Genomic DNA, 27071 nt, shown 5'->3' on the forward strand with positions numbered 1-27071 from the left:
TCCCAACCCTGCGCTGCCCTCGTACTTCTGTATAGGCCCTCACACAGCCTGGCAGCCTGATGCCCCCCGGAATAGGCCCAATCTCCAGCCTAGCAGCCCGAGGCAGATGACACACATCCACCTAGACCACCGTCTGGGTGGCACACAAGGGCCTGGATCACCTGACCTCACCCGGATATATAGGCTCTCCCAGCAGGCCAAGAGATTCAACAAAATCCCTGACCATTGGCTGAGATACCCCATATACCCATAACCTGACCTTGAGTTGTCCTTCTCAATCTAATACCTCCAAGTGTCCGGCCACCCGGTGGTAGAAAAGGGAAGTACAACCAGGACAAACTTCGAGAGAAGTCAATGGATCCCCAGTAATTAACTACAGTAGCTACTCCTGACAAGGAATTTGGCGAGGAGCTCCCTGACTAAATCCCAGTGTGCTACACCAGGTTTGTAGGTCTGCCACCTGGTCTTCTGTTCATATCAAGTGGATTTATTACATGCAGTTCCTTATTTTGTTGTTGGGCCTGCATTGATTTGTAGCCCACCCCTCAGTTGGACTGCTGTATTTTGTATTAAAAAAAAACAGCATTGCCTCAAAAGAGGAATAATTTAAAAATGTGTAATATATATTTTTGATAGCACTAATTTGATGACTATTGGGCTACATTCACATGGCAAAAGAACATAATGAAAACCAGGAAACCTTTTCTTCAAAGCTTAACTACACCCAGAATTGTGTTTTTAGCGCGGAATTGAGTGGGGATAGGATACTAACTGTATTGATGTTTTATTGCTGTCAGTAACTCCACTGGAAAGATTTCACCTCACCGTGTGTGGCACTGACATATCTTTCACACCAGAACGAGAATCCTAAAAACATGTAGTTGGCATAAAATAAGCTAAATTTCTCAGGAGTCAAAAAGCTGCTAATGTGCATATTACCACATTTCCCATAGCCAGGGCAATTAAACGCAATGACATTTGGAGATTTTTTAGGTTTTTTTTTGGTACAGCCTACAGAAAGTTCTAATCATCTGTATTTTATTTCAGAAATCAAGACAAATTTTTTTTTTTATTTAAAATGAATTGTTACATTTGTTTTCCATAGGCTACAAAATGATAAAGGCAACCCAACAGCAGATGGTCCAGACATCCACCATACTATTCCTGTACTTCCAAAAGACAATCAGACCAGGTCTATACAAGAACAGCAGATGATTTATAGTCTTCCAACAAAACAAGGTAATGAACTGTTAAGCCGCGTACACACGGGCGGACTGTCTGGCCAACTTAGTCCGTCGAAACACATTTCAGCGGACAGTCCGCTCGTGTGTGGGCTTCAGCGGACTTTTTCAGCGTGCAGTCTGGCGGACTAAGTATTTCGGAATTTCCGTAATACTGTCCGTCATACTTTGGTTTCAGCGGACAATCCGCTCGTGAGTAGGCTAGTTGGACGGACTAAGAATGGCGCATGCTCAGAAAGGATTTACACGGCGGAAGGTTGCATTGCTGTGTATTGCACTTCCTATTTCTAGTCCCGTCGTACGTGCTGTATACGTCATCGCGCAAGCTTTCAACGGACTGTTTGGCTATCCGTGTGTGGTCAAGTCCGTTCATTCGAAAGTATGACGGACTGTCCGTCGGATTGTCTGACGGACTAAGTTGGCCAGACAGTCCGCCCGTGTGTACGCGGCTTTAGAAAGACAGGAGTTTACCAATTCTCCCCCCCCCCCCATAAGGCTGCAACAAGGGGCTCTCCCATGCCACTACCCAGCCATCATTTTTTTTTATTATTGTCAGCATAAAAACATTTACCCAGCACTCCATGCTGAATGGTGGCTGTGGCCATGTTGTGCAATCATTTGGAGGGTCTTAAAGGTGCATGGTTGAATTAAACTGTGTTTTTTTTCACTTGGCTGGTTGTACATGTTGGTGCTGACTTAATAGCACCTTAGCCCTTGTACACACGGTCGGACATTCCGACAACCAAATCCGTCGGATTTTGTCCGACGGATTTTGTCCGAAACTGTTGCATACACACGGTCGGACAAAGTTGTCAGAAAATCCGATTGTACAGAACGTGATGACGTTATTTCGTTACGACGGGACTACGTTCAGGCTAGTAGCCAATAGCTTTGATGTAGGAATTTGATCTGAGCATGTGTGGCACTTTGTCCGAACGGAATTCTCTACACATGATCGGAGTATGTCCGATCGGAGCATTTTGTTGGAAAATTATACCGGCAAGTTGGAAAACTTGGTCCGTCGGATACTCCGACGGAAACAGTCCGATGCAGACCACACACAGTCGGAATATCCGACAACACGGTCCGATCGGAAACATTCTGTCGGAATCTCCGACCGCGTGTACAAGGCATTAGAATGTAAGTGCACATTTACTATTTATATGCGTGGATACCTGTTGCATTAAACTTGTTGCACTATGATGTACAGTCTGCTTCTCCCGAGCTTCTTTGATATATTAATCTAAGGAGCTATATCTTGAGCTGAGGATCGTCTTCTTCGTATACATATGGATACCCAAGAAAGTTGATTGTTACCAGGCTCATTTTATTTAGATATCTGGTGAGTTTGTATTTCTCTCACACGAGTGATGGTGGAGCACAGAGAACAATGATTACTTGTCACTGCACATCTTATTCCTTTTCCACTGTGTTTGGATTTGTCCTGAGGACTTTCTCCTTTTTTCCACGATCCACTGTATTGATCTAATGTGGAATATTACTATGCACTAAATGATTTTATAGAGCTGTTATTGATATATGTTTTTTGAGTTAGCGCCAAACCTTTTATTTTCTGAAATTAATGGTGACTGTAAAACTAGTAACATCTGTTTAATCCTAGGTCCCTAAAGAGACTACGTGGTTTAAGACTGGAGGAAAGAAACTTTAAACTGGAAATATGAAGAAGCTTTATTACAGTTAGAGCAGCAAAAATACGGAACTCCCCTTTATAAGTATTAGTATTACCTGGGAGTACAGACTGATTCAAACATTTCTAGATGAGCACAACATACAGAAATATATATACAGTATATATATATATATATATATATATATATATATATATATAGTGTATATATATATATATATTTAGAAAACAAAGTGATGCAGACATAGGTTGCACTAGATGGTCCTGTGTCTTTTTCCATATATACAGTATATTATGTAACCAGTGCGATCCAGTAAGTGCTGGTTATCGAGGAAGCGTAAATTGACCATGCATGCTGTATTTGGTATTATAGGTTGCCCAGGGATTTGGAGCATTATGAGCACTTGGGAATTAAACTGGACATGCCTGTTATATAGATCTGCTGTCAGTCTACCACAGTGATTCTCAACCAGGGTTCCGTGGAACTCTAAGGTTCCTCCAAAGGTTGCTAGGGGTTCCTACAGCATCGGGCAATTTCTGCCTCTCAGATAAGTTCCCACTGACACCATTGATCTTTTTAGCTATCTGTAAGGAGGTAATTCTTCCCAATGACCACAAGTGTGAGGACCATTCTTCCCACTGACCATCACACTAATGTATCATGAGTTGTAGATTTCTACTTTTTAGCAGGGGTTCCCCGAGACTGGAGAACTATTTCAAGGGTTCCTTTGTGTTGAAAAGGTTGAGAAAGGCTGGTCTACCATGTGTGAGGATAACACCGGTATACTTTTTAATCTGATTTTTATTCCATACCAAACGAATCACAATAGTTTTGCACTAGTGGTCCTTTATTTGTAGTTCCATGTGGTAAAAAAAAAAAACGACTAGGCTTCTGCAATTCGTAACGAATCGAAAAAAGGGGCTGAATTTTGCATCTTTTGGACATTTGGATGCATCCGAATGTCCGAATAAAAAAATAACGAATAACAACGTATACGAAGGAAATATAACGAATGAATTCGGTAATTCTTTAAAGATCTAATGAAACAAAAGGTCAGCTCAAAGTAAATCTTATAGTCCAATCAGCTAATTAATTTTGTGCCGGAGGATGGATTACTGGCAAAGTGCATTCCTGAGAACTGAGTTAGAAGGGTGTTGTATTGTATTTGAGCCGAGGAGAAGAGACGTTGTCATTGTGTGTGTTAAAAGATTCAATAAACAAACGACTTTCCAAACTACGAATCATTATCACGAATGTCTATACATACAGTGGTGTGAAAAAGTGTTTGCCCCCTTCCTCATTTCCTGTTCCTTTGCATGTTTGTCACACTTAAGTGTTTCGGAACATCAAACCAATTTAAACAATAGTCAAGGACAACACAAGTAAACACAAAATGCAATTTGTAAATGAAGGTGTTTATTATTAAAGGTGAAAAAAAATCCAAACCATCATGGCCCTGTGTGAAAAAGTGATTGCCCCCTAAACCTAATAACTGGTTGGGCCACCCTTAGCAGCAACAACTGCAACCAAGCGTTTGCGATAACGTGCAATGAGGCTTTTACAGCCTCCTGGAGGAATTTTGGCCCACTCATCTTTGCAGAATTGTCCTAATTCAGTTACATTAGAGGGTTTTCGAGCATGAACGGCCTTTTTAAGGTCATACCACAACATCTCAATAGGATTCAGGTCAGGACTTTGGCTAGGCCACTCCAAAGTCTTCATTTTGTTTTTCTTCAGCCATTCGGTGGTGGATTTGCTGGTGTGTTTAGGATCATTGTCCTGCTGCAGAACCCAAGTTCGTTTAAGCTTGAGTACACGAACAGATGGTCGGACATTCTCCTTCAGGATCTCTTGGTAGACAGCAGAATTCATAGTTCCTTTTATCACGGCAAGTCTTCCAGGTCCTGAAGCAGCAAAACAGCCCCAGACCATCACACTACCACCACCATATTTTACGGTTGGTATAATGTTCTTTTTATGAAATGCAGTGTTCCTTCTACGCCAGATATACTTGGACACACACCTTCCAAAGAGTTCCACTTTTGTCTCATCGGTCCACAGAATGTTGTCCCAAAAGTCTTGGGGATCATCAAGATGTGTTGTGGAGAAATTGAGACGAGCTTTGATGTTCTTTTTGCTCAGCAGTGGTTTTCTCCTTGGAACTCTGCCATGCAGGCCATTTTTGCCCAGTCTTTTCCTGATGGTGGAGGCATGAACGCTGACCTTAACTGAGGCAAGTGAGGCCTGCAGTTCCTTGGACGTTGTTGTGGGGTCTTTTGTGACCTCTTGGATGAGTCGTCGCTGCGCTCTTGGGGTAATTTTGGGCGGCCGGCCACTCCTGGGAAGGTTCACCACTGTTCCATGTCTTCGCCATTTGTGGATAATGGCTCTCACTGTGGTTCGCTGGATTCCCAAAGCTTTGGAAATGGCTTTATAACCCTTTCCAGACTGATAGATCTCAATTACTTTCTTTCTCAATTGTTCCTGAATTTCTTTGGGTCTCAGCATGATGTGTAGCATTTAAGGATCTTCTGGTGGACCTTACTGTGTCAAGCAGCTCCTATTTAAGTGATGCCTTGATTGTGAACAGGTGTGGCAATAATCAGGCCTGGGTGTGGCTAGAGAAATTGAACTCAGGTGTGGACAACCACAGTTATAGTATGTTTTAACAAGGGGGGCAATCACTTTTTCACACAGGGCCATGATGGTTTGGATTTTTTTTCACCTTTAATAATAAACACCTTCATTTACAAATTGCATTTTGTGTTTACTTGTGTTGTCCTTGACTATTGTTTAAATTGGTTTGATGTTCCGAAACACTTAAGTGTGACAAACATGCAAAGGAACAGGAAATGAGGAAGGGGGCAAACACTTTTTCACACCACTGTACATAAATAGCGAATTTCAACGAATACGAATGAATTCGACACTCTACGAATAATAACGAATTATCCGAAAACGTATTATTGTAACATAACGAATATAACAGAACGAAATTATGTATTTTACGAATGACAACAAACCGAAACTAAACGAAATTTTCCGTTGTGCACAAGTCTAAAAACGACTACTAAATCCTATGACCGTTTCACATGCTACACATGTGCATGATCAAGGAAGTGACAGATTTGCTGTATTATAAAAATACCTTCCCAATTACAAAAAAAGCTGTGTAAAATCTATATAAAAACAGAATGCAGTTACATTTTTAAACTGAGAAAATTCACTATTTTAAGGGGAAAGAAAAGGTCATTTTTAAACTGATGACAGCAATACATCTCAGAGAAGACGGGACAGGGCCATGTTTACCATGGAGTAGCATCCCCTCTTCTTTTTTTTTTGTAAAATCTTTATTTTGAAATAGTTTAACAGTAAAATACACTGAAGTATACAGTAGACAGGCGTGTCAGGTCCAAACACAGAACAAATAAACCGCAGGAAACAATGACACCCATAAGAACTGTCCTGGTGGCCGAGAGTTGGCGGCTTATGTCAGACACATGAGTCAGGCAAGTGACTGGTAATAAACGTCTGGAGTGTCTTCTTGCCTACTCGTGCCTATTCCGGTTTCTATGGGCTAGGGCCCCGCTCCAAGGCGTCTCTGAATTGGAAGGAGAGGACGGGCCGGGGCCCACTCCCCCACCCCCCACCATGCAGAAGGCCGGGGAGGCATGGGACCACCCCCGGCGGCCGCCCAGGAGAGGGGGGCACAAACACCTCCAGCTACCTCCTCCGAGCGTCCCCCGGGGGTAAGACAGACCCACAGCAACCCCCCCGCCCAGGAGAGACGTCCCAGCATGGACCCCTCCGGACAGGAGGATTCCCCCCCGCCAGCTAAACAGGGCGGCTGCAGGACCAACTAGCCCACAGGAAACCTAACGCTCCACCACATCTCAATACCACATAGGTCAATAAAAAGCAACGTCTTAAAGTGTAGAGTACAGAGAAGGAAAGTAAAGAAGAACAGCAGAAAGGGTGATAGAGAGATAAGAAGGGGTAAAGAGGGGATTGGGAAATGGGGTGAGGAAGGAGGGTGGAGCCTACCTGACATCCCTGAGAAGTGCAGCGGTCCAGCACCAGGCGAGTCTCAGCAGCAAATTCGACACTCCGTCCATGGGGCAAGAAGGCGAAAAACAACTACTAGGTGGGAACATCAGTGTGTGTGCGGGATCTCAAAGAAGGTTCCGCCAGCTCCAGTAGAGCCAAGTCCAGACTGGAGGTAGCGTATATAGTGTCGGACATGTAGGTTGTCCATGACTGCCATATGCTGTCAAACTTAGCCCGTGTACCTCTACAGGTTGCCACCCAATGTTCAGCCTCTCTAATGTCATTCACTTTTTTGACTCAGTCTTCCCCTGTGGGAGTCCTGATTTGTTTCCAGTAGGTCGGTATAAGACGTCTGGCCGCGTTCAACAGATGCGGCAAAGGGCTCTTTTTGTATCTACCAATCGGGATCGGAGGGATGGCATCCCCTCTTCTTTTAACGACACTCTGTAAACATCTGGGAACTGAAGAGCCAGTTGCTGGAATTTTGGGAGAGGAATGTTGTCCCATTCTTTCATGATATAGGAGTCTCAATGCTCAACAGTCCTGGGTCTCCTTTGTCATATTTTTCCTTTTCGAGATGAAGCAAATATTTTCATTTGGTGAAAGGGCAGGACTGCAGGCGGGCCAGTTAAGCACCTGGATTCTTCTACTACGAAGCCATGCTGTTATCATAGATGCATTGTCCTGCTGAAATATGCAAGGCTAATCATGAAAAAAAAACTTTGTCTGAAAGGGAGCATATGCTTCTCTAAAACCTGGATATGTCTTTCAACATCGATGGTGCTTTTCCCGATGTGCAAACTGCACATTCTATACTTACTAATGCATCCCCATACCATTAGAGATGCAGGCTTTTGAACCAGACGCTGATAACAAGCTGGATGGTCCCTCTCCTGTTTAGTACGGGGGATGCGGTGTCCATGGTTGCCAAGAAAAATGTGTAATTTCGATTTGTCTGACCACAGAACAGCTTTTCACGTTGCAACAGAACAGACCATTTTAAATGAGCTTTGGCCCAGAGAAGAAGGCAGTGTTTCTGGATTATGTCCGGATATGGATTCTTCTTTGCATGATGGAGCTTTACCTTTCATTTTTGGATGGCACAGAGAACTGTGTTCACAGCCAGTGATTTTTGGAAGTATTCCTGCGCTCATACAGTGATAATCCATCACAGAATCGTGCCTGTATTTAATACAATGCCGTTTGAGGGCCGAAGACCACAGGCATCCAATATTGTGTTTCAGCCTTGTCCCTTTCCTGGAATCTTTTGATGATATTATATACTCTAGAAGATGATATATATATATAAAGTCTTTGCAATTTTACATTGAGGAGGATTATTCTGAAATTGTTCCCCAATTTTTAGATGCAGCTTTTCACAGATTGGTGAATCTCTGCCCATTTTTACTTCTGAGACACTCTGTCTCTCTAAGCCCTTGTACACACGGTCGGAGATTCCGACGGAATGTGTCCGATCGGACCGTTTTGTCGGATATTCCGACTGTGTGTGGTCTCCATCGGACTGTTTCCGTCGGAGTATCCGACGGAGCAAGTTAACTTGTTGGTAAAATTTTCCGACAAAATGCTCCGATCGGACATACTCCGATCATGTGTAGAGAATTCCGATCGGACAAAGTGCCACGCATGCACGCAGAAAGATTTTATTTAGAACTAGTAAATGTACATACTAGAATTATCCTTAAAGTGGTTGTAAACCCTTACAAACCACTTTGACCTACAGGTAAGCCTAGATTAAGGCTTACCTGTAGGTCCAAGCAATATCTCCTAAACCTATATGGTTTAGGAGATATTTGCCCGAAAACGGGCACCGCACTGAGCGCGGCATTTCCCAGAATGGAGCTGCGGCGCGTGTCGACTCCCGTGCGCATGCGCGGGAGTGACGTCATCGCGGCTTCGCCGAATGACAGCGGTGGAGCTGCGAGACCCCACCGAGAAGATGGATGCGCCGGACTACAGGGGACAGCGGCGACTTCGCTGGCTCCTGTGTCAGGTAAGTGACACATAATGGGCTACTATGCGATGTGATGCGATGCATAGTAGTCCATTATGTTTTGCCTTTGCAGGGAATGAAAGAGGAAGTAAACTCATCAGGGTTTACTTCCTCTTTAATGATAGTAAAGTTTGTTGAAAAACACAGGACATTATTATTATTTTTCATTCTTAAAATCCCATCTTATAAAAGTTTATTATTTTTTATTTTTTTAACAAGAACAATCTTTCTATTGTTATTTGCTGCACCATTCTGGATCTCAGCTCCTCACTTTTTGATTGGATAAAAATTCAGACCCTAAACCAATCAGCGTCAGAAAGAGAAGATGCTGACATAAATGCGGATGGCTGACTATTCAACCACATAAATCAGAGTTCAGAATACAGTTATAGTGATTAATGTTTTTATCAGAGGATTTATCACCAGCACTATCGCATGGATAAAAATATTAACCTGCATGACTCCGTGGAGCTGAGCGAGGTGGTAATAATGTACATTATGCATTACAGATAGAGGAGATGAGAGCAATCCTTTATCAGCAAAGAGCAAGCCAGTGACGGGATCACTCCACAGCCCTCTTACTAATCTATGTCAGGAGTTTCTTATGTTGAGGGAGGATCTTGGCAATCACTCACAGGTAACGTGGCAAACGCCAACCCCTGCTTTGCATTTATTACGTATAGCCAATATACATTCACATACATTATAATAAATCACTGTGGCTCTTGCAAATATGCAGATTGTTCTGGTTTTAGAAACTCCCTTCGTAAAAGGTGCTAGTAATCAAAGACCTTAATAAACTCTTGCTTGTATCTTGTAGTTGACCAAACAAACTGGTTGGCGTATTATTATATATTCTTAGCTTGTACACACGGTCGGAGATTCCGACAACCAAATCCGTCGGATTTTGTCCGACGGATTTTGTCCGAAACTGTTGCATACACACGGTCGGACAAAGTTGCCGGAAACAGAACGTGATGACGTTATTTCGTTACGACGGGACTACATTCAGGCTAGTAGCCAATAGCTTTGGCGTAGGAATTTGATCTGAGCATGCGTGGCACTTTGTCCGATCGGAATTGTCTACACATGATCGGAGTATGTCCAATCGGAGCATTTTGACTGAAAATGTTACCAACAAGTTGGAAAACTTGGTCCGTCGCATACTCCGACAGGAAACAGTCCGATGCAGACCACACACAGTCAGAATATCTGACAAAACGGTCCGATCCGACACATTCCGTCGGAATCTTCGACCGTGTGTACAAGGGCTTACAGAAATGTATGTATATTTCAATTTTTGATAGAGTCTGGTGTGTTTATCCACCTGCTGCCTTTCTATACGTCTCGAGAACGATAGCTCTGTTCTAACTTATCTAGAGCTTCACTCATCCAGTATTAACAGATTATCAACATGCCTCCTATTCTAGTTTTCAAAATATCAGGTGAATTAAAAATCCAACAAGGACAGTGGGGAACCATTGAGATAGTCACAACTTAAAGCCTGTTTACAAAAGAGAGTAAATTTAAGTGTTTGGTCTATAACCACTTAAGCCCCGGACCAAATTGCAGCCAAAGGACCAAGCCCCTTTTTGCGATTCGGCACTGTGTCGCTTTAACTGACAATTGCGCGGCTCCCAAACAAAATTGGCGTCCTTTTTTTTCCCCACAAGTAGAGCTTTCTCTTGGTGGTATTTGATCACCTCTGCGGTTTTTATTTTTTGCGCTATAAGCAAAAATAGAGCGACAATTTTGAAAAAAATACAATATTTTTTACTTTTTGCTATAATAAATCTCCCCAAAAAATATATGAAAAAACATTTTTTTTCCTCAGTATAGGCCGATACGTATTCTTCTACATATTTTTGGTTAAAAAAAAAACGCAATTAGCGATCATTGATTGGTTTGCGCAAAAGTTATAGCGTTTACAAAATAGGGGATAGTTTTATAGCATTTTTATTAATTGTTTTTTTTTTCGATCAGCGATTTTTATTGTGACTGCAACATTTTGGCAGACACGATAGAAAGATTGAACCACCGCTCCAAAGTAATCCTCGAGGACTGGAGCTCTGTCTCCTATTGATGAGCCCCAGGTGCTGACCATTACACACACCATGAGCAAACAAGCAGGACAAAACTCTGGATAGCCGCACACTGGAAAAAGACTTGAAATCCCATCTTTAATTGAAACAACGTGGGTCACATCAAAACAAAATCAAAAAATCCACAGCAAAAGGAATAACAGGGAACAGGAAAATTACTGTACACTGTTATTCCTTTTGCTGTGGATTTTTTTATTTTGTTTTGATGTGACCCAAGTTGTTTCAATTAAAGATGGGATTTCAAGTCTTTTTCCAGTTTGCGGCTATCCAGAGTTTTGTCCTGCTTGTTTGCTCATTATGGTGGACACATCGGACATTTTTGACACATTTTTGGGACCATTGTCATTTATACAGCAATCAGTGTTATTTAAATGCACTGATTCCTGTGTAAATGACACTGGCAGTGAGGGAGTTAACCACTAGGGGGCAATGTAGGTGTTATGTATGACATTATATGTTTTTTTTATTGTAGGGGGCGTGGCCTGGCATGTGACCTCACTGATCGTCTTTCCCTATAAAAGGGAATAGACGATCGGTGACAGCCACAGTAGGAAGCACGGGGAGAGGTTTGTTTACACAGACCTCTCCTCGTTCTTCAGCTCTGTGACCCGACCGCGGGACACCAGCGGCGATCGGGTCCGCTGGTCCCACGGCCACGGTCACGGAGCTCAGGACCGCACAGCCGGCGGCGCGCTCCCGACCCACGGCTGGGCACTTAAAAAGCAACGTACGGGTACGTGCTTGTGCCCAGCCGTGCCATTCTGCCGACGTACATCGCCGTGAGGCGGTCCTTATGTGGTTAAAGTGTATACTGAGTTGAATTGTTTTTAATCCCTAGTAAAAAAAAGAAATCCCCTCCAATAAACATAATCACATCCTAAATAAATAAACCTTAACAATTAGGCCACATACATGTGTACATGTGTTATAGCACACCTTCACAAATGTTTTATTGCAATTCTTTGCAGCATATGCATAGTGACGATTGTTCTCAAAGCTACTCCAGTGCCCTTACATGGTCAAAACTAACACACTTACACCTCAGTGCACTACAAATCATGAAATAAAGAATACATACATACTTATCCTTGCGGTGCACTGGAAAAAGTAAGGCAGGTACATTTCTTGCCCCATGAATGCACATCAGAGCTTCTAAATGGGCCATAAAATTACATGTAAAAATAGCCCTAAATTTAGGTATATCATTCCTAATATCATGCCATTAACCATTATAAGTGCACTGTTGTGTCACTCATTTTCATGGTAAAATGTTTTTAATTTTTTTTTTTTAAATGTGTACTGTGTGCTGGATTCAATTTTTTGCACTGCAAATTTGCTGCATTTCGGTCAGCACAGCAGCTTGTGCAAAGAAGTCATAGTTTAGTTTCAATAATGTTTATTAAAGATTTTCAATACAATATAAAAGAGTCTCCGTGCATTTTGTACGGCATTCAAAGCCATTAGGGAGTCATACACTGGTCAATTTGCATGACGTAGAACACACCTGCCTTATCCACATTGTCTAATGAACCCTTAATTTGTGCGCCAGATAGCCACAGTATTAAAATAATCAATATACAAGTCTCCCATGACAGGGGCCTACTAGTCTTTATATGTTTCCGGCCTGTCCGGTACTCCATTCGCCAGGAAGAGCCCACCCAGCTATCGGGGGGGGGGGGGGGTGACTCTCCCCCCTGTGCGGGCGGACCCCCAGAGGGCCAAACTACCCGTAGTCCTCTATATGTGAGCCCGTTGAACAATTTACACTGTAATATTGAAATAAAACACTTAAACGTGAGAACTTTAGGGGGGAAAAACAGAAGAATTGGGAGGGTGAAATAGGGTTGAGAGGGTTGGGGAGGGGGGATATGGATATGGTTATGCGGTCCTGCGCCAAGAAGCCCATTGCATGTGAAAGTGCCTAGGTTGCGAGCATTCTGGGGTCATTGGCAAGATAATCCAACCATGGATCCCAGACTTTGTGGAACAACCTCATCTTATCCTGGACTAGTGCCGTCAACCTTTCGTTCAACATTAGCCACGACAATTTACTATTAAGCTGACCAAATGGCAGGGCAGCGGATTTCCAATTCCTGGCTATAGTTATTTTTGTTGATATTAATATAAATGTAAGTAACCGCCTTTGGGAGTTAGAGGCTTCCACCACCCTGTCACCCAGAAGTGCTTGTTTAACTGTTTTAATTAAATTCGTCTTGGGCAAGGGTATATATGAAATTGTAGACCCTGATCCAGAATCTTCTATAATAACTATTCAGGAAAATTAATTTCATGACTGCCCGACAAGGGGGCATCTGCAGCAGTCAGAGTGTCAGGTCACCTTGAGGCGAGGTGACAGGTGCACACCGAAGGATCAGGAGTGCACCGCAAGGTTGTGGACCCTACCGCTGACTGCTGCAGATGGTAGACAGATCCCACTGGGGTTAGAGCGTAAGATTCCCTGGGGCGCGGAGTCTAAAAGCCAGCAGGTGTTCACCAGAGCCTCGAGTGGTGAGGATGGACTTGGCTGAAACTGGCTCCAGGTCGCGACCCCCAGGGTCCCCCAGCTCACACCCACAGTAGGCAACAGGAGGATAGGGATGGTGAGGGACAAAGCCAAGGTCGGGGCCACAAGCAGACAAGAATAGTCGGGTACACGCCAAAAGGTCAGGATCACAGGCAAACAAGGATAGTCAAGACATGCCAAAGTCGGTAACGGAAAACAGTAGCAGAGCACACGGCAGTAAACAGGAAGCTAACACACAAAGGAATACACAATGGTTGATCAGCCCTGATGGCCTGCAGTGCACAGGTTAATATAGGGCTCCCAGATAGGGCCTGGGGTGGAGCCATGCTTAGAGGAGAGGTTATAAAAACCACCAGGTGGAAGTGGCTGGCCTCTTAGTCTGAAGACATGAGGGGAGGTAAACAAACACAGGAAGATCACTGCATAACCATGACACAGAGTCAGGGGCAGACTGACAACTCATGGGGCCCCCGGGAAATAGGAGATTATGGGGCCACACAGTATACACATACATGTACACACAGTATACACAGACATGTTTCTATTGGCTGAGAAGGTACTGGAGAGGTGGGGCAGCTATAATCTCAAGATTTTTAGACCAAAAGGATGTCGGTAAGGGACATTTCAGAGACAGATGTAAAGAAAAACACAGATTTTTTCATACTGTTCCTGGTTTTACTGAGGCTGGAAACCTTGATGGGGCCCCCTAGTGGCCCAGGGCCCTCGGGCAGTGCCCGAGGGGCCGAATGGTCAGTCCGCCCCTGGTCAGAGTTCCCATTGTCAACTTAAAAAAATGTTATTACCTTTTCCTGTCATGATCAAAAGGTTTAGGGAGAGTTTATGCATGTTAATTATTATTTCTATGCAGTGAAGCTGCTAAATAAAGGAAAGAGTAATATCTGCAAGAATCTATTCCAATAGTGCTTCATTTTGCCCCTTCCAATTGCAATGCCTGCCTGTCTGTCTTCTACAATTCTATTGAAGCTATGCATTTTATTTAGGAAAAGAGGAAATCTTCTAAAGACGATAACCTGGCCTTATGTGTCGGTATAAAAGAAACGCATGTTGTTCCTGAAGAGGAAAAAAGGTAATTATACTTATTGCATTAAAATTTTCGCTCAAGATAACATGAACGATGCATTGCCTTAGGAATTACACTAAGCCCAGTTTGAATTCATAATAGCCACATAACATAACTCTTTTCAAATTGTTTGTGTAGTGTATTCTAGGACATTCTAGCTACTAAAAACATTCTATCAGTGCAGGAAAAAAAACTATGAAATGGTACAATGGACCTTGGCGTGCAGTGACCCCGCTCACACTGTACAATCAATCAGCATGATGTAGTGGTTGGTGAGGCCACAGACATATGTTCTTCTAGGGTGTTGAGTACTAGGTTAGCTCTTCTTGTTCTTCTGTCACAAAATACAAGGTGGAAGTGCTAACTGGTTATGATCAGTGGTTTCAACACACACATATTACAAAAAAAAAAGATATTTCTTTTATTAGATTTGAGTTCCTTAACCACTTTCAGCCCCGGACCATTTTGCTGGCTTAAGACCAGATCACTTTTTGCGATTTGGCACTGCGTCGCTTTAACTGACAATTGCGCGGTCGTGCGACGTGGCTCCCAAACAAAATTGACGTCCTTTTTTTCCCACAAATAGAGCTTTCTTTTGGTGGTATTTGAACACCCCTGCGGTTTTATTTTTTGCGCTATAAACAAAAATAGAGCGACAATTTTGAAAAAAACGCATCATTTTTTTATTTTTGTTATAATAAATATCCCCCAAAAATATATAAAAAATAATAATTTTCCCTCAGTTTAGGCTGATACGTATTCTTCTACATATTTTTGGTAAAAAAAAATCGCAATAAGCGATTGATTGGTTTGCGCAAAAGTTATAGCGTTTACAAAATAGGAGATAGTTTTATGGCATTTTTATTAATCATTTTTTTTTACTAGTAATGGCGGCGATCAGCGATTTTTAATGTGACTGCGACATTATGGCGGACACATCGGACATTTTTGACACATTTTTGGGACCATTGTCATTTATACAGCAATCATTGCTATATAAATGCAGTGATTCCTGTGTAAATGACACTGGCAGTGAAGGGGTTAACCAGGGGGTGGCAGTGTAGGGGTTAAGTGTTCCTAGGGGCGTGTTACTAACTGTGGGGGGCTGGCCTTTGTGTTAGTGAACACTGATCTCTGCTCCAATCGCATGGAGCAGAGATCAGTGTCACTTGTTGCTAGGCAGAACGGAGAGATGCTGTTTACAACGGCATCTCCCCGTTCAGCCGCCCCGTGAGACGATCGCGGTTATCCCCGCGGCGATCGAGTCCGCGGGACCCACGGCCGGACTCACGGGGGTCCCGACCGGCACGCGAGCATGCCACCGGTGGCGCGCACTTGATGGCAGGGCGGCATTTAAAAATGGATGTACCTGTACGCCAATATGCCTGCCCGTGCCATTCTGCCAACGTACATTGGCGTGCGCCGGTCGGGAAGTGGTTAAACTGAGAGGCATGTAGCTTTGTGTTGGTATTAATACCAGAAAACTTTCTATATTCTACTTTTAGGGCACAAAACAGAACACTATAGAAAATGAAAAGGAGAAAAACAATAGGGAACAAACAGTGCCCATCATGATATCTACTGTATGTATTTTACGATGTTGTTAATTTACTTTTCCATTTTCATTTAAAGAGAAAATATGGATTTTCAAGGTCACGAGATGATGAAAAAATCAGAAAACACTGACACCTTGGAAAAACAACAGAGTAAGAGAACCTGGGAAGTAAATGTGCAAAGATGTGAAAGTTTTTTTTTTTGTATTTGAAATTTAAAAAATACTACACTACTATAAAAAGAGAATTAGAATATTGTTTTGCCTAAATGTAGAAGTTGTTGCTACTGAACATACCAAAGTGTCACCATGTCCAGAGGTCATTAAAGAGGAAGTAAACCCTGATGAGTTTACTTCCTCTTTCATTCCCTGCAAAGGCAAAGCATAATGGACTACTATGCATCGCATCGCATCGCATAGTAGCCCATTATGTGTCACTTACCTGAAACAGGAGCCAGCGAAGTCACCGCTGTCCCCTGTAGTCCGGCGCATCCATCTTCTTGGTGGGTCTCGCAGCTCCGCCGCTGTCATTCGGCGAAGCCGCGATGACATCACTCCCGCGCATGCACACGGGAGCCGACACATGCGGCATCTTCGACGTTGACGATGCCGCACTCAGTGTGCCTGCACGCCGCTGTCTACGGTGCATGCGCCGTAGACAGCGGTGCCTGTCTTTCGGCAAATATCTCCTAAACCGTGTAGGTTTAGGAGATATTTCTTGGACCTACAGGTATAATCTAGGCTTACCTGTAGGTCAAAGTGTGTTGTAGGGGGGCGTGGCCTGGACATGGCGGAGTAGGGACGTGCATTGCTCGAGCTCCCGGCCGTCTCTCACCTTCTCTGCAGACGTTTACCAGTTTACCGCATTATGCCCTCCTCGAAAAAGCGGGCTGCGTTGCGGAAGAGCATCCCTGCCGGGCCGACCCTTCCCGCGCCGCAGACGGGGGATATAGAGAGGCTTTTCCATCTGTCCCAGCTCCGCTCCCCGGGCCCTGTCATGGCGGCGCCACGTGCCTGCGGCAGCGGGGACCGTGCTGCCTGCGCCTCCCCGGACCTCGACCCAGAGACCTCCATAGCGGATCCCTTGATGGACACCCCCTTGGATTTCCACCGGGAAGTGCCTGACGTCCCGAGAGCAGCGGTGCCGCCGCTCCAGCTGGATGAGGAACTCCGCTCGTTGCTGCAGTCCCTCCCTACCAAGTCGGACATTGCCACGCTTATCGGAGCGGTGGAGGCTGCCCACCGCAAGGAGATATCCCTCGTCCGGGAGGAGGTGAAGGTCCTCACCACCAGAGTATCAGGCGGCGAGACGTCCTTGGCGGCTCTGGAGGGCCGGGTGGCGGCCTTGGAGGCCGTTCGGACCGCCCAGGCGGAAGCTTTGCTGGGGCAGCAATTAAAGCTGGAGGAGATGGAGGACCGTAGTCGCAGGAACAATCTGCGACTGCGAGGTCTACCGGAGGCGACGGGATCAGAGGACCTGGCGGCCACGGTGGCGGCGATATTCCGCAGCATCCCTGGAGTGGACCTGCCGCCTCGCCTGGAGTTCGATCGGGTTCATAGGGCCCTGGGCCCACGATCGACGGACCCTGACAGACCACGCGATGTAGTCTGTCGACTGCACCACTACCTTCATAAGGAGGAGGTCCTGCGGAAATCCTGGGAGGCCCCTGCCGTAGAGTTTGATGGGGTGGACCTGAAGATTTTGCCGGACATTTCTCGTGCTACGCTACAGAGGCGGGCCCTGTTGAAGCCTCTACTGGAGCTAGCTCGTCGCAGGGGAGCAACTTACAGATGGGGCTATCCCCTGTCGGTCACGTTCCGAATGGACCAGCGTTTCTTCCATCTCCGCCACCCTGGCTCCTTACCGGACCTGTTTGACTTCCTGGCGGCGGACCCTATCACAATCCCGAATTGGCTAGCCCCTCTGCCCCGGGCTCAGGGTGCAGCTGCGGGCCCTGGCCGCCGCGGAGACCTGCCGCCCAGGCAGCAGAGGAACCGTCGGAGGCCCAGGGCGTCTTCTCCGGAGATCTCCAGGGAACTGTAAGGTGACTTTTATCTTTGGGTTTCCCTTCCTCCCCCCCCCCCCCCCCCCCGCCTGCTGATGCTGATGCCGCTAATGTTCTGGGCGGCCCCGTTTGCCTCTGTCCCTCCGGTTGCTATCCGTGTCTGGACGGCTTCCCCCTGTTGGCCGGTTGCGACCATAGTAGTTACCCTGGCTCCCCCCCCCCCGCTGACTTGGGCCACACGCTGCGGCGGTGGCCCACTTCCTCTGCCCGACCTGCTGGGTGGCTTCCCCCGCACTGATGTTCTGTCCTGCCCACAGCCTGCCCTGGGATGTTGATGGAGGGGGTGGTGCTGCTGAGCCCTTCCTGCCCCTGGCTTGTGGTCCTTGGGTCCCGTGGGTGCCCCGGCCTGTGTTGTTGCCTGGACTCTGGGGGGTCTTTCCGCCGCCCCTCCCAGCATCCCGTTGTACCTAGACTGTCTTTGGGTACCCCCCCCCTCTTTTTGCTCTACCCTCTACCGTACGGAGCTGCTGTTCCGAAGACGACCAGGATTCATGTGGATGGGGGTTCTGGACTTGGTGGGTGGTGGGTGGGGGGCTGGTGGATCTCCCCCTGAGGTTGGTATGGGGACTCTATACCGGGCGTACCTGGTGGGACTTAATGTTTCTCTATCTGTTGGTTGTGGAGCGGGGACTTCATGGGGGGGTGGTTGGTTGCGATGGGCGGGGAGATTGGGGCTGTGTTTTATTGTGGGGGTGAGACAGACGGTACGCGGCGCCCATGCCAGTGCCCGGATTTGCACGGATGGGGCTTTGTGTCGCTCTGGTCGGCTACACGTTGTGTGCCTTCATGTCTCCCTGTGCTGTGTGGGGGGCGGGGGGATTTGGGGAGGTGCCCATTTGCCGGCGCCCTACAGACGGTGCACGGTTTTGGTTCCTGACTGCGATTTTGCATAGACTAGGCCGTGTATCGTCTGGGTTCGGTATGCTTTCACAATTATTGTGTTTCCTTGCTTGTTTGGTTTTTTTTTTTTCTTTTTCCCTTTTTTTTTTTCTGCTTGATGGTTATATGTGGGTTGCTTTCTATTTTGTTATTTTTTGTTTATCCCGCTACATGTGCTCCATTCTATCTGGGGTTGTGCATTTTGCTATAGTGATACTACAAGGTGGGAGACTGGTATAGGGAACTGGTTATTTCCTTCCCTGTACGGTTTGCTCCCCCCCATAGGCTAGCATGTTCTGCTAGAGGGTATGTTTTGCCCTCAAAGCACTATATGCAATTAACTATTTTAGTCCTCTCTGGAAACATAGGGCATTAGGCCCGGTTTCCGACAACAGTTTTACTTCTTTGATTTCTTGTCTTTTCCCTTTTTTTTTTTTTTTTTTTTTTTCTCTCTTCCTTTCCAGTCACCCCCCCTCCCACACTTCCCCTCTGTCTTTCCCTCACCTACCCTCCCCCCCCCTCCCTACCGACTCCCGTCCCCCCTGCGTCCCCTTCTGTCCCCCTTGTCTAGGTATGGCCTCACCTCGCCTCCGCCTTTTGTCGCTTAACGCGAAGGGCCTTAATACGCCCGAAAAAAGGCGTATTTTACTGGCGGATCTGAAAAGGCTACGCACGGATGTTGCCTTTATACAAGAAACGCATTTTAAATCTAATGCGCTACCATACCTCCGCAATAGACACTACCCGTTCTCGTATCACTCTGTCAATCCGCTGGCCAAGTCAAAGGGGGTCTCCATACTTCTCTCCCACAAACTTCCGTGGAGATGTCAAGCCTCCCTGATAGACACGGCTGGCCGTTATGTTTTTCTGAAGGGGCTCATTGGCACAGTTCAAGTGACCCTGGCAACTATATATGCACCTAATGAGCTCCAAGCCACCTTTGTGGAGGGAATTATGGAGAAACTACAGGGCTTTAGGGCAGGTCAGGTGTTGTTGGGTGGGGATTTTAATGTCCCCTTATTGCCATCTGTAGACACCTCGGCGGGTCGTACTTCCTTGCCAGTGAATCAGCTTAAAAGGGTTGCGAAGGCACTCCACAACTCCCAACTGATTGATGTCTGGAGACTCCAGCACTCTAGTGAACGGGACTATACATTCTACTCCTCTGTACATAAGGTTTACACTCGCATTGATTATTTTATGATCCCTCACTCCCAACTACATGCGGTGGAACATTCCTCCATCGGGAGCAGGACTTGGTCGGACCACGCACCGATCTTTTTGACTTACAAACTGTCTGACACCCCACACCTGACGACCAGATTTTGGCGCCTAAATGAAAGCTTGCTGCAGATCCCAGAGGTTCTGGAGGAGGTGACCGCGACATTACGTCATTACCTCCGAGAAAATGATCTTCCGGACTGTGATCCGGGTGTGCTCTGGGAGGCTCACAAGACTGTAGTCAGGGGTGTTCTTATCAAACATGGGGCACGGCTTAAACGTGAACGCACTAAACTTCTTGACCAGTTATTGGAGAACCTACACTTAGCGGAGGCCCGACATAAACATGCCCCTACACATTCCTCTGATACCGATATACAATTTCTACGGAAACAAATTACGGACATTCTTCATTACAGGGCTAAAGCGGCCATGCAATCCTGTCGTAAGATGACCTACGAGGCGGGTGACAAGTGTGGAAAGCTGCTAGCGCGGCTGATAAGGGAACGTAAACTTCTGACATATATCCCCCACGTTGTTGCACCAGGGGGACGGAAGGTTACTTTGCCTCAGGATGTCACTCAGGAATTCCGTAATTTTTATTCCGATCTCTATAGTCTCCAGGCTGACCCCCCACCGCGGTCGGCCATGGTCGATTATATTGTGGCATCCCGTATGCCCTCCATTTCTCCAGAGGCCAGTGCAGAACTGGAATCCCCAATAACTTTGGTGGAGATTCATAGAGCTATGGGGTCCATGAAGCTTGGGAAGGCCCCGGGCCCAGACGGCTATACTCTGCAGTACTATAAAAAATTGATAGATCTACTGGGTCCGCCCATGCTCACGCTATTTAATGCAATGGGCTCGGGCGGGTGCTTTCCTAGAGACTTCTTGAGTGCCCATGTCTCGGTGATACCCAAAGAGGGGAAGGACCCTACGTCTTGTGGTAGTTACAGGCCGATATCTCTTTTGAACATAGATTTGAAAATTTATACTAAGATCCTGGCCACTAGAATAGCCACCCATCTTCCACACTTAATCCACCTGGATCAGGTGGGTTTCATCCCCTCTAGAGAAGCCCGTGATAGTACCACGAAGGTTCTAAACCTGCTCCATTTGGCGACGGCCGCTAAAACCCCCTGTGTCTTGCTGAATACGGATGCCGAGAAGGCTTTTGACCGCGTGAACTGGTCATTTATGTTCGCAGTGCTCCGACATGTGGGGTTGGGGGAACAAATGCTCAACAGGATAGCGGGTGTTTATTCTAACCCCACAGCCCAAGTTAAAGTTAACGGGACTCTCTCGACCCCTTTCCCGATAACCAATGGGACACGGCAGGGTTGCCCTTTATCCCCTCTTTTGTTTGCATTATCCCTGGAACCCTTCCTCGCCATGATCAGGCTTAATCCCGATATACAAGGGGTGCGCGTTGGACAGTCTCAGCATAAAATCTCAGCTTATGCTGACGACATGCTCTTTACGCTGACTAACCCAGGGATATCGCTGCCAAATTTGCTTCGGGAATTTGAGAAGTATGGGAGATTTTCCAACATGAAAATAAATTTTACCAAATCAGAAGCTATGGGTATTATGTTACCACCCCGATTACTGCCTACTTTACAATCCGCTTTCCAATTTAAATGGACGTCTACCACACTGACATATCTGGGGACTAGCATCCCCCCGAATGTGTCGGACCTCTATGAACTAAATTTCCCTCCTCTCCTTGCTAGGGTGAGGCTGCTTTTGGATTCATGGCAGAAGGGGATCCACTCCTGGTTCGGTAGGTGCAATCTGCTGAAAATGTGCGTCCTGCCCAAATTTTTGTACCTTTTTCAGGCGTTACCGATTAAAATTCCGCCCACGTATTTTAAACAGGTACAGGCGTTGTTTACCCGGTTCGTCTGGGCCCAGAGGCAGCCTCGGATACCTCGATCCCAACTCTCTCTACCGAAACCTTATGGGGGGTTGGCGCTACCAGACGTTAGACAGTATTATTCTGCTGTACACTTAGGTAGGATCTTGGACTGGGGTCGCAATCTCGACGCTAAACTATGGGCACAAATTGAGCAACAACAGTGCTCGATCCCGTTGCGGACGGCCCTCTGGTGCTACGAGGCACTACCGCGAGCAGTGAAATCCCACCCTCTTATTGGCGTCACAATCTTTCAAGGCGCAAAGGCGGCACTGAAACAGTCTCTGACGACCACAGCGTCACCGTTGACACCTATCCTTGGTAATCCCAGCTTTACACCAGGTCTGTCACGTGCACAATTTCAACCGTTATGGAGCTCCGGTCTCTCTACGGCCTCTCATTTTGTGCTGCGGGGAAATTGGACGTCCATCCCGGATCTTATGGACCCTTTGGGTCCGTACCGTCTGGATTTTTGGAACGCCAATCGCCTACACCACTTTCTCCATTCTCTCCCGAACCCCCTAGACTACTCCAGACCGCTTACTGCTTTTGAAACATACTGTTCTGACACTGAACCGATCTCCCGAACCCTTTCTAAAATGTACGCCCTACTTAATACACCGGCACACCCGCCATGCGTCGCTGGTCTCACTAAATGGGAAGCGGACTTGGGCCACACCTTTACACAAATACAAGTTAACAACATACTGCGGTTCGCTTTGCGGTCCTCAATATGCACCAAAATACAAGAGACGAACTATAAAATTCTTGTCCGGTGGTACCTGACGCCTAGTCGCCTTCACCTTATCTACCCGGACACGTCTGAGGGCTGCTGGCGCTGTCGCGAAGAACGGGGCACTATTTTTCATATTTTTTGGTCCTGCCCTAGGCTCTCTGAGTTCTGGACCGCGGTCCGGACCATTTCTCAAAAATTTACCGAATGGCAGATCCCTAATGATCCAGCCTTTTTTTTACTGCATGTTTCGGACATACCCCCTAGGAAATACGCGCGATCGATACTACGACACTTAACGAATGCGGCCAAGTCCTGCATCCCCTTGCTTTGGAAACAGCAGACTCCGCCTTCAGCGGCAATGTGGGTAAGGAAAGTGGAGGATATTAATAAAATGGAAGACCTAGTGCTCACAGCTCAGGATCGGCAGGAGACATATCGCAAGACTTGGTCTCTCTGGAACGTGTTTGTATACTCGGATGAGGGCAAAGCCCTGTTTGGCCATTAATTCACTTACTGCTGGTAGCTGACAGACCGCATAGGTAAGGCCATTCCCACTCCGCCCCTCCCTCCTCCTTCCCTTATCCTTCGCCTCCTCCCCTTGACTCTTCCTCCCCCCCCCCCCCCCCCGCCCCTCTCTTCCTTTTTTCTTTTTTCTCTTCTCTCTGCCACTCTTTTATTTCCGTCTCAGTTTTCGCTCTCTCTCTGGGTCGCGGCTCCAGACCTGCTCCCGTTGACCTTGTGCTGAGGCGCTGGTTTAGGCCTCGGCATGCCCGTTTTGTTTTTAGAGGGAGGCAGGAGCATCTCTAACAGTCCAAGTCCTCCAAGGTCGGTGGATAGGACGTGTTTTACTAATACTTCATATGTTGCCATGCCACTACATATACAGCATGTTTGTGAGGCTGCGACCTCTTTTGTTTCCTTTGTTTTCCTTATTACTGTTTGTTTTGGGGTTCTCCCCAAATGTGGTTTTTGTTTTTGTTTTCTTTGTTATTTGAAATACTAATAAAAATGATATTTGCAAAAAAAAAAGTGTGTTGTAAGGGTTTACAACCACTTTAATGTCTAGATGCCAAACCAATTTTAGCAACAACTTAATGTGTTGGTTACCTTGAAGTTGGAAATTTTAAAACTGAAGTTTTCGCTATGTTATCGCGGCAGTACCCTAAAAAACGACCTTTTCTCCTTAAATGTCTCCTGAAAAATAACACAGCACTTGCTGGTATGTGAGGGTGCCTAGGGACTCCTGTACCTACAGCCCTACGGCTGTATATCTGCAGTTTATGATCTAAGCCACTGCTGCGCTGACTGCTAGTCTTTGGAAATTTGCTGCTTACTGTCCTGTTTGCTGGAGATTATAACATGTGGATGGAAAACCCTGCCTCACCCACTAATGATCACTTCCACGCAGAGACGCAGTGCAGAACAAGGCATGATAAGCCAGTAATGAGAAAAGATAGCCACAGTCTTATAATAATCAGTGTACAAGTCTCCCATGAGAGGGACCTACTAGTCTTTTGTATGCTTCCGGCCCGTCCGGTACTCCATCCACCAGGAAGAACCCACCCCCCCACCCAGCTATCGGGGGGGGGGCGACTCTCCCCCCTGTGCGGGCGGACCTCCAGAGGGCCAACCTACCCATAGTCCTCTATATGTGAGCCCGTTGAACAATTCACACTGTAATATTGAAATAAAACACTTAAACGTGAGAACTTTAGGGGGGAAAAACAGAAGAATTGGGAGGGTGAAATAGGGTTGAGAGGGTTGGGGAAGGGGGAATATGGATATGGTTATGCGGTCCTGCACCAAGAAGCCCATTGCATGTGAAAGTACCTAGGTAGCAAGCATTCTGGGGGTCATTGGCAAGATAATCCAACCATGGATCCCAGACTTTGTGGAACAACCTCATCTTATCCTGGATTAGTGCCGTCAACCTTTCGTTCAACATTAGCCACGAAAATTTACTTTTAAGCTGACCAAATGGCAGGGCAGCGGATCTCCAACTCCTGGCTATAGTTATTTTGGCTGATATGAATATAAATGTGAGTAACCACCTTTGGGAGTTAGAGGCTTCCACCACCCTGTCACCCAGAAGTGCTTGTTTAGCTGTTTTAATTAAATTCATCTGGGCAAGGGTATATATGAAATTGTTGACCCTGATCCAGAATCTTCTAACCTTAGGGCACGTCCACCATATGTGATAGGTGGTTCCATCCTGACCACATCCTCTAAAACACTTGGAGGTAGCTCCATGAACAAAGGTGGCCAAGTGCAGGCTGCCTCACCCACTGATGATCACTTCCACGCAGAGACACAGTGCAGGACAAGGCATGATAAGCCAGTAATGAGAAAAGATTAGCTGCAGGAAGACCACAAGCATTATGGATGACTAGTCCTTTGCTCTCTGGTGGCAGTTTTTGAGCATAATTAATCTGCTCTTTAAAGTGGAAGTAAACCCACTTTTTTAACTTTTACCTACAGGAAAGCCTATAATAAGGCTTACCTGTAGGTAAAAAAAATATCTCCTAAACCTGTACGGTTTAGGAGATATTCCCCTCGGTATGCGCCGCTGACTGCAGCGGCGCATGCGCACAAGGGGGTTCTCTCCGCGAAAATCCGGCAGCGCTCGTCCGGCCGGATTTAAATCTCCCGCGCGCATGCGCGGGAGTGACGATATCGCGGCTCCGGCCACTCACAGCGCCGGAGCCGCGATACCCGGAAGAGACGCCGAGGGAGCATGTCGGCTTCCTCGGCGTGGATCGGGCGAGATGTCGGGGCCTCGTTCTAAGGTAAGTATTTCATAATGAGCTAGTATGCGGTGCATACTAGCTCATTATGCCTTTTGCTTTGCAGGTTTTAAAAAAAAAAAAAAAAAAAAATGCGGGTTTACTACCGCTTTAACTCATACACACACATATATATATATATATATATATATATATATATATATATATATATATATATATATATACAGTACAGACCAAAAGTTTGGACACACCTTCTCATTCAAAGAGTTTTCTTTATTTTCATGACTATGAAAATTGTAGATTCACACTGAAGGCATCAAAACTATGAATTAACACATGTGGAATTATATACTGAACAAAAAAGTGTGAAACAACTGAAAATATGTCTTATATTCTCGGTTTTTCAAAGTAGCCACCTTTTGCTTTGATTACTGCTCCGCATACTCTTGGCATTCTGCTGATGAGCTTCAAGAGGTCGTCACCTGAAATGTCTTTCCAACAGTCTTGAAGGAGTTCCCAGAGATTCTTAGCACTTGTTGGCCCCTTTGCCTTCACTCTGCAGTCCAGCTCACCCCAAACCATCTAAATTGGATTCAGTTCCGGTGACTGTGGAGGCCGGGTCATCTGGCGCAGCACCCCATCACTCTCCTTCTTGGTCAAATAGCCCTTACACAGCCTGGAGGTGTGTTTGGGGTCATTGTCCTGTTGAAAAAGAAATGATGGTCCAACTAAACGCAAACCGGATGGAATAGCATGCCACTGCAAGATGCTGTGGTAGCCATGCTGGTTCAGTATGCCTTCAATTTTGAATAAATCCCCAACAGTGTCACCAGCAAAGCACCCCCCCCCCATCACACCTCCTCCTCCATGCTTCACGGTGGGAACCGGACATGTAGAGTCCATCCGTTCACCTCTTCTGCGTCGCACAAAGACACGGTGGTTTGAACCAAAGATCTCAAACTTGGACTCATCAGACCAAAGCACAGATTTCCACTGGTCTAATGTCCATTCCTTGTGTTCTTCAGCCCAAACAAGTCTCTTCTGCTTGTTGCCTGTCCTCAGCAGTGGTTTCCTAGCAGCTATTTTACCATGAAGGCCTGATTCACACAGTCTCCTCTTAACAGTTGTTCTAGAGATGTGTCTGCTGCTAGAACTCTGTGTGGCATTGACCTGTTCTCTAATCTGAGCTGCTATTAACTTGCGATTTCTGAGGCTGGTGACTCGGATGAACTTATCGTCCGCAGCAGAGGTGACTCTTGGTCTTCCTTTCCTGGGGCGCTCCTCATGTCAGCCAGTTTCTTTG

The 27071-nt window shown here is 46.1% G+C and overlaps 1 protein-coding gene across 1 annotated transcript in view; it reads left to right on the forward strand.

Annotated features, from left to right (window-relative positions):
- The window catches only part of CCDC187 (coiled-coil domain containing 187), a 151165-nt gene that overhangs the window by 114752 nt on the left and 9342 nt on the right, over positions 1-27071 (forward strand). Inside the window, exons 24-27 of the mRNA XM_077468195.1 lie at positions 1106-1239; positions 9458-9585; positions 14576-14661; positions 16288-16361. Coding sequence (XP_077324321.1) covers positions 1106-1239; positions 9458-9585; positions 14576-14661; positions 16288-16361 — 422 coding nt within the window. The remainder of the gene's footprint in view (positions 1-1105; positions 1240-9457; positions 9586-14575; positions 14662-16287; positions 16362-27071) is intronic.

This window comes from Lithobates pipiens, unplaced genomic scaffold, assembly GCF_037356315.1.
Source record: "Lithobates pipiens isolate NorthernLeopardFrog02 unplaced genomic scaffold, aLitPip1_a1.2 Scaffold_11, whole genome shotgun sequence".
NCBI lineage: Eukaryota > Metazoa > Chordata > Amphibia > Anura > Ranidae > Lithobates > Lithobates pipiens.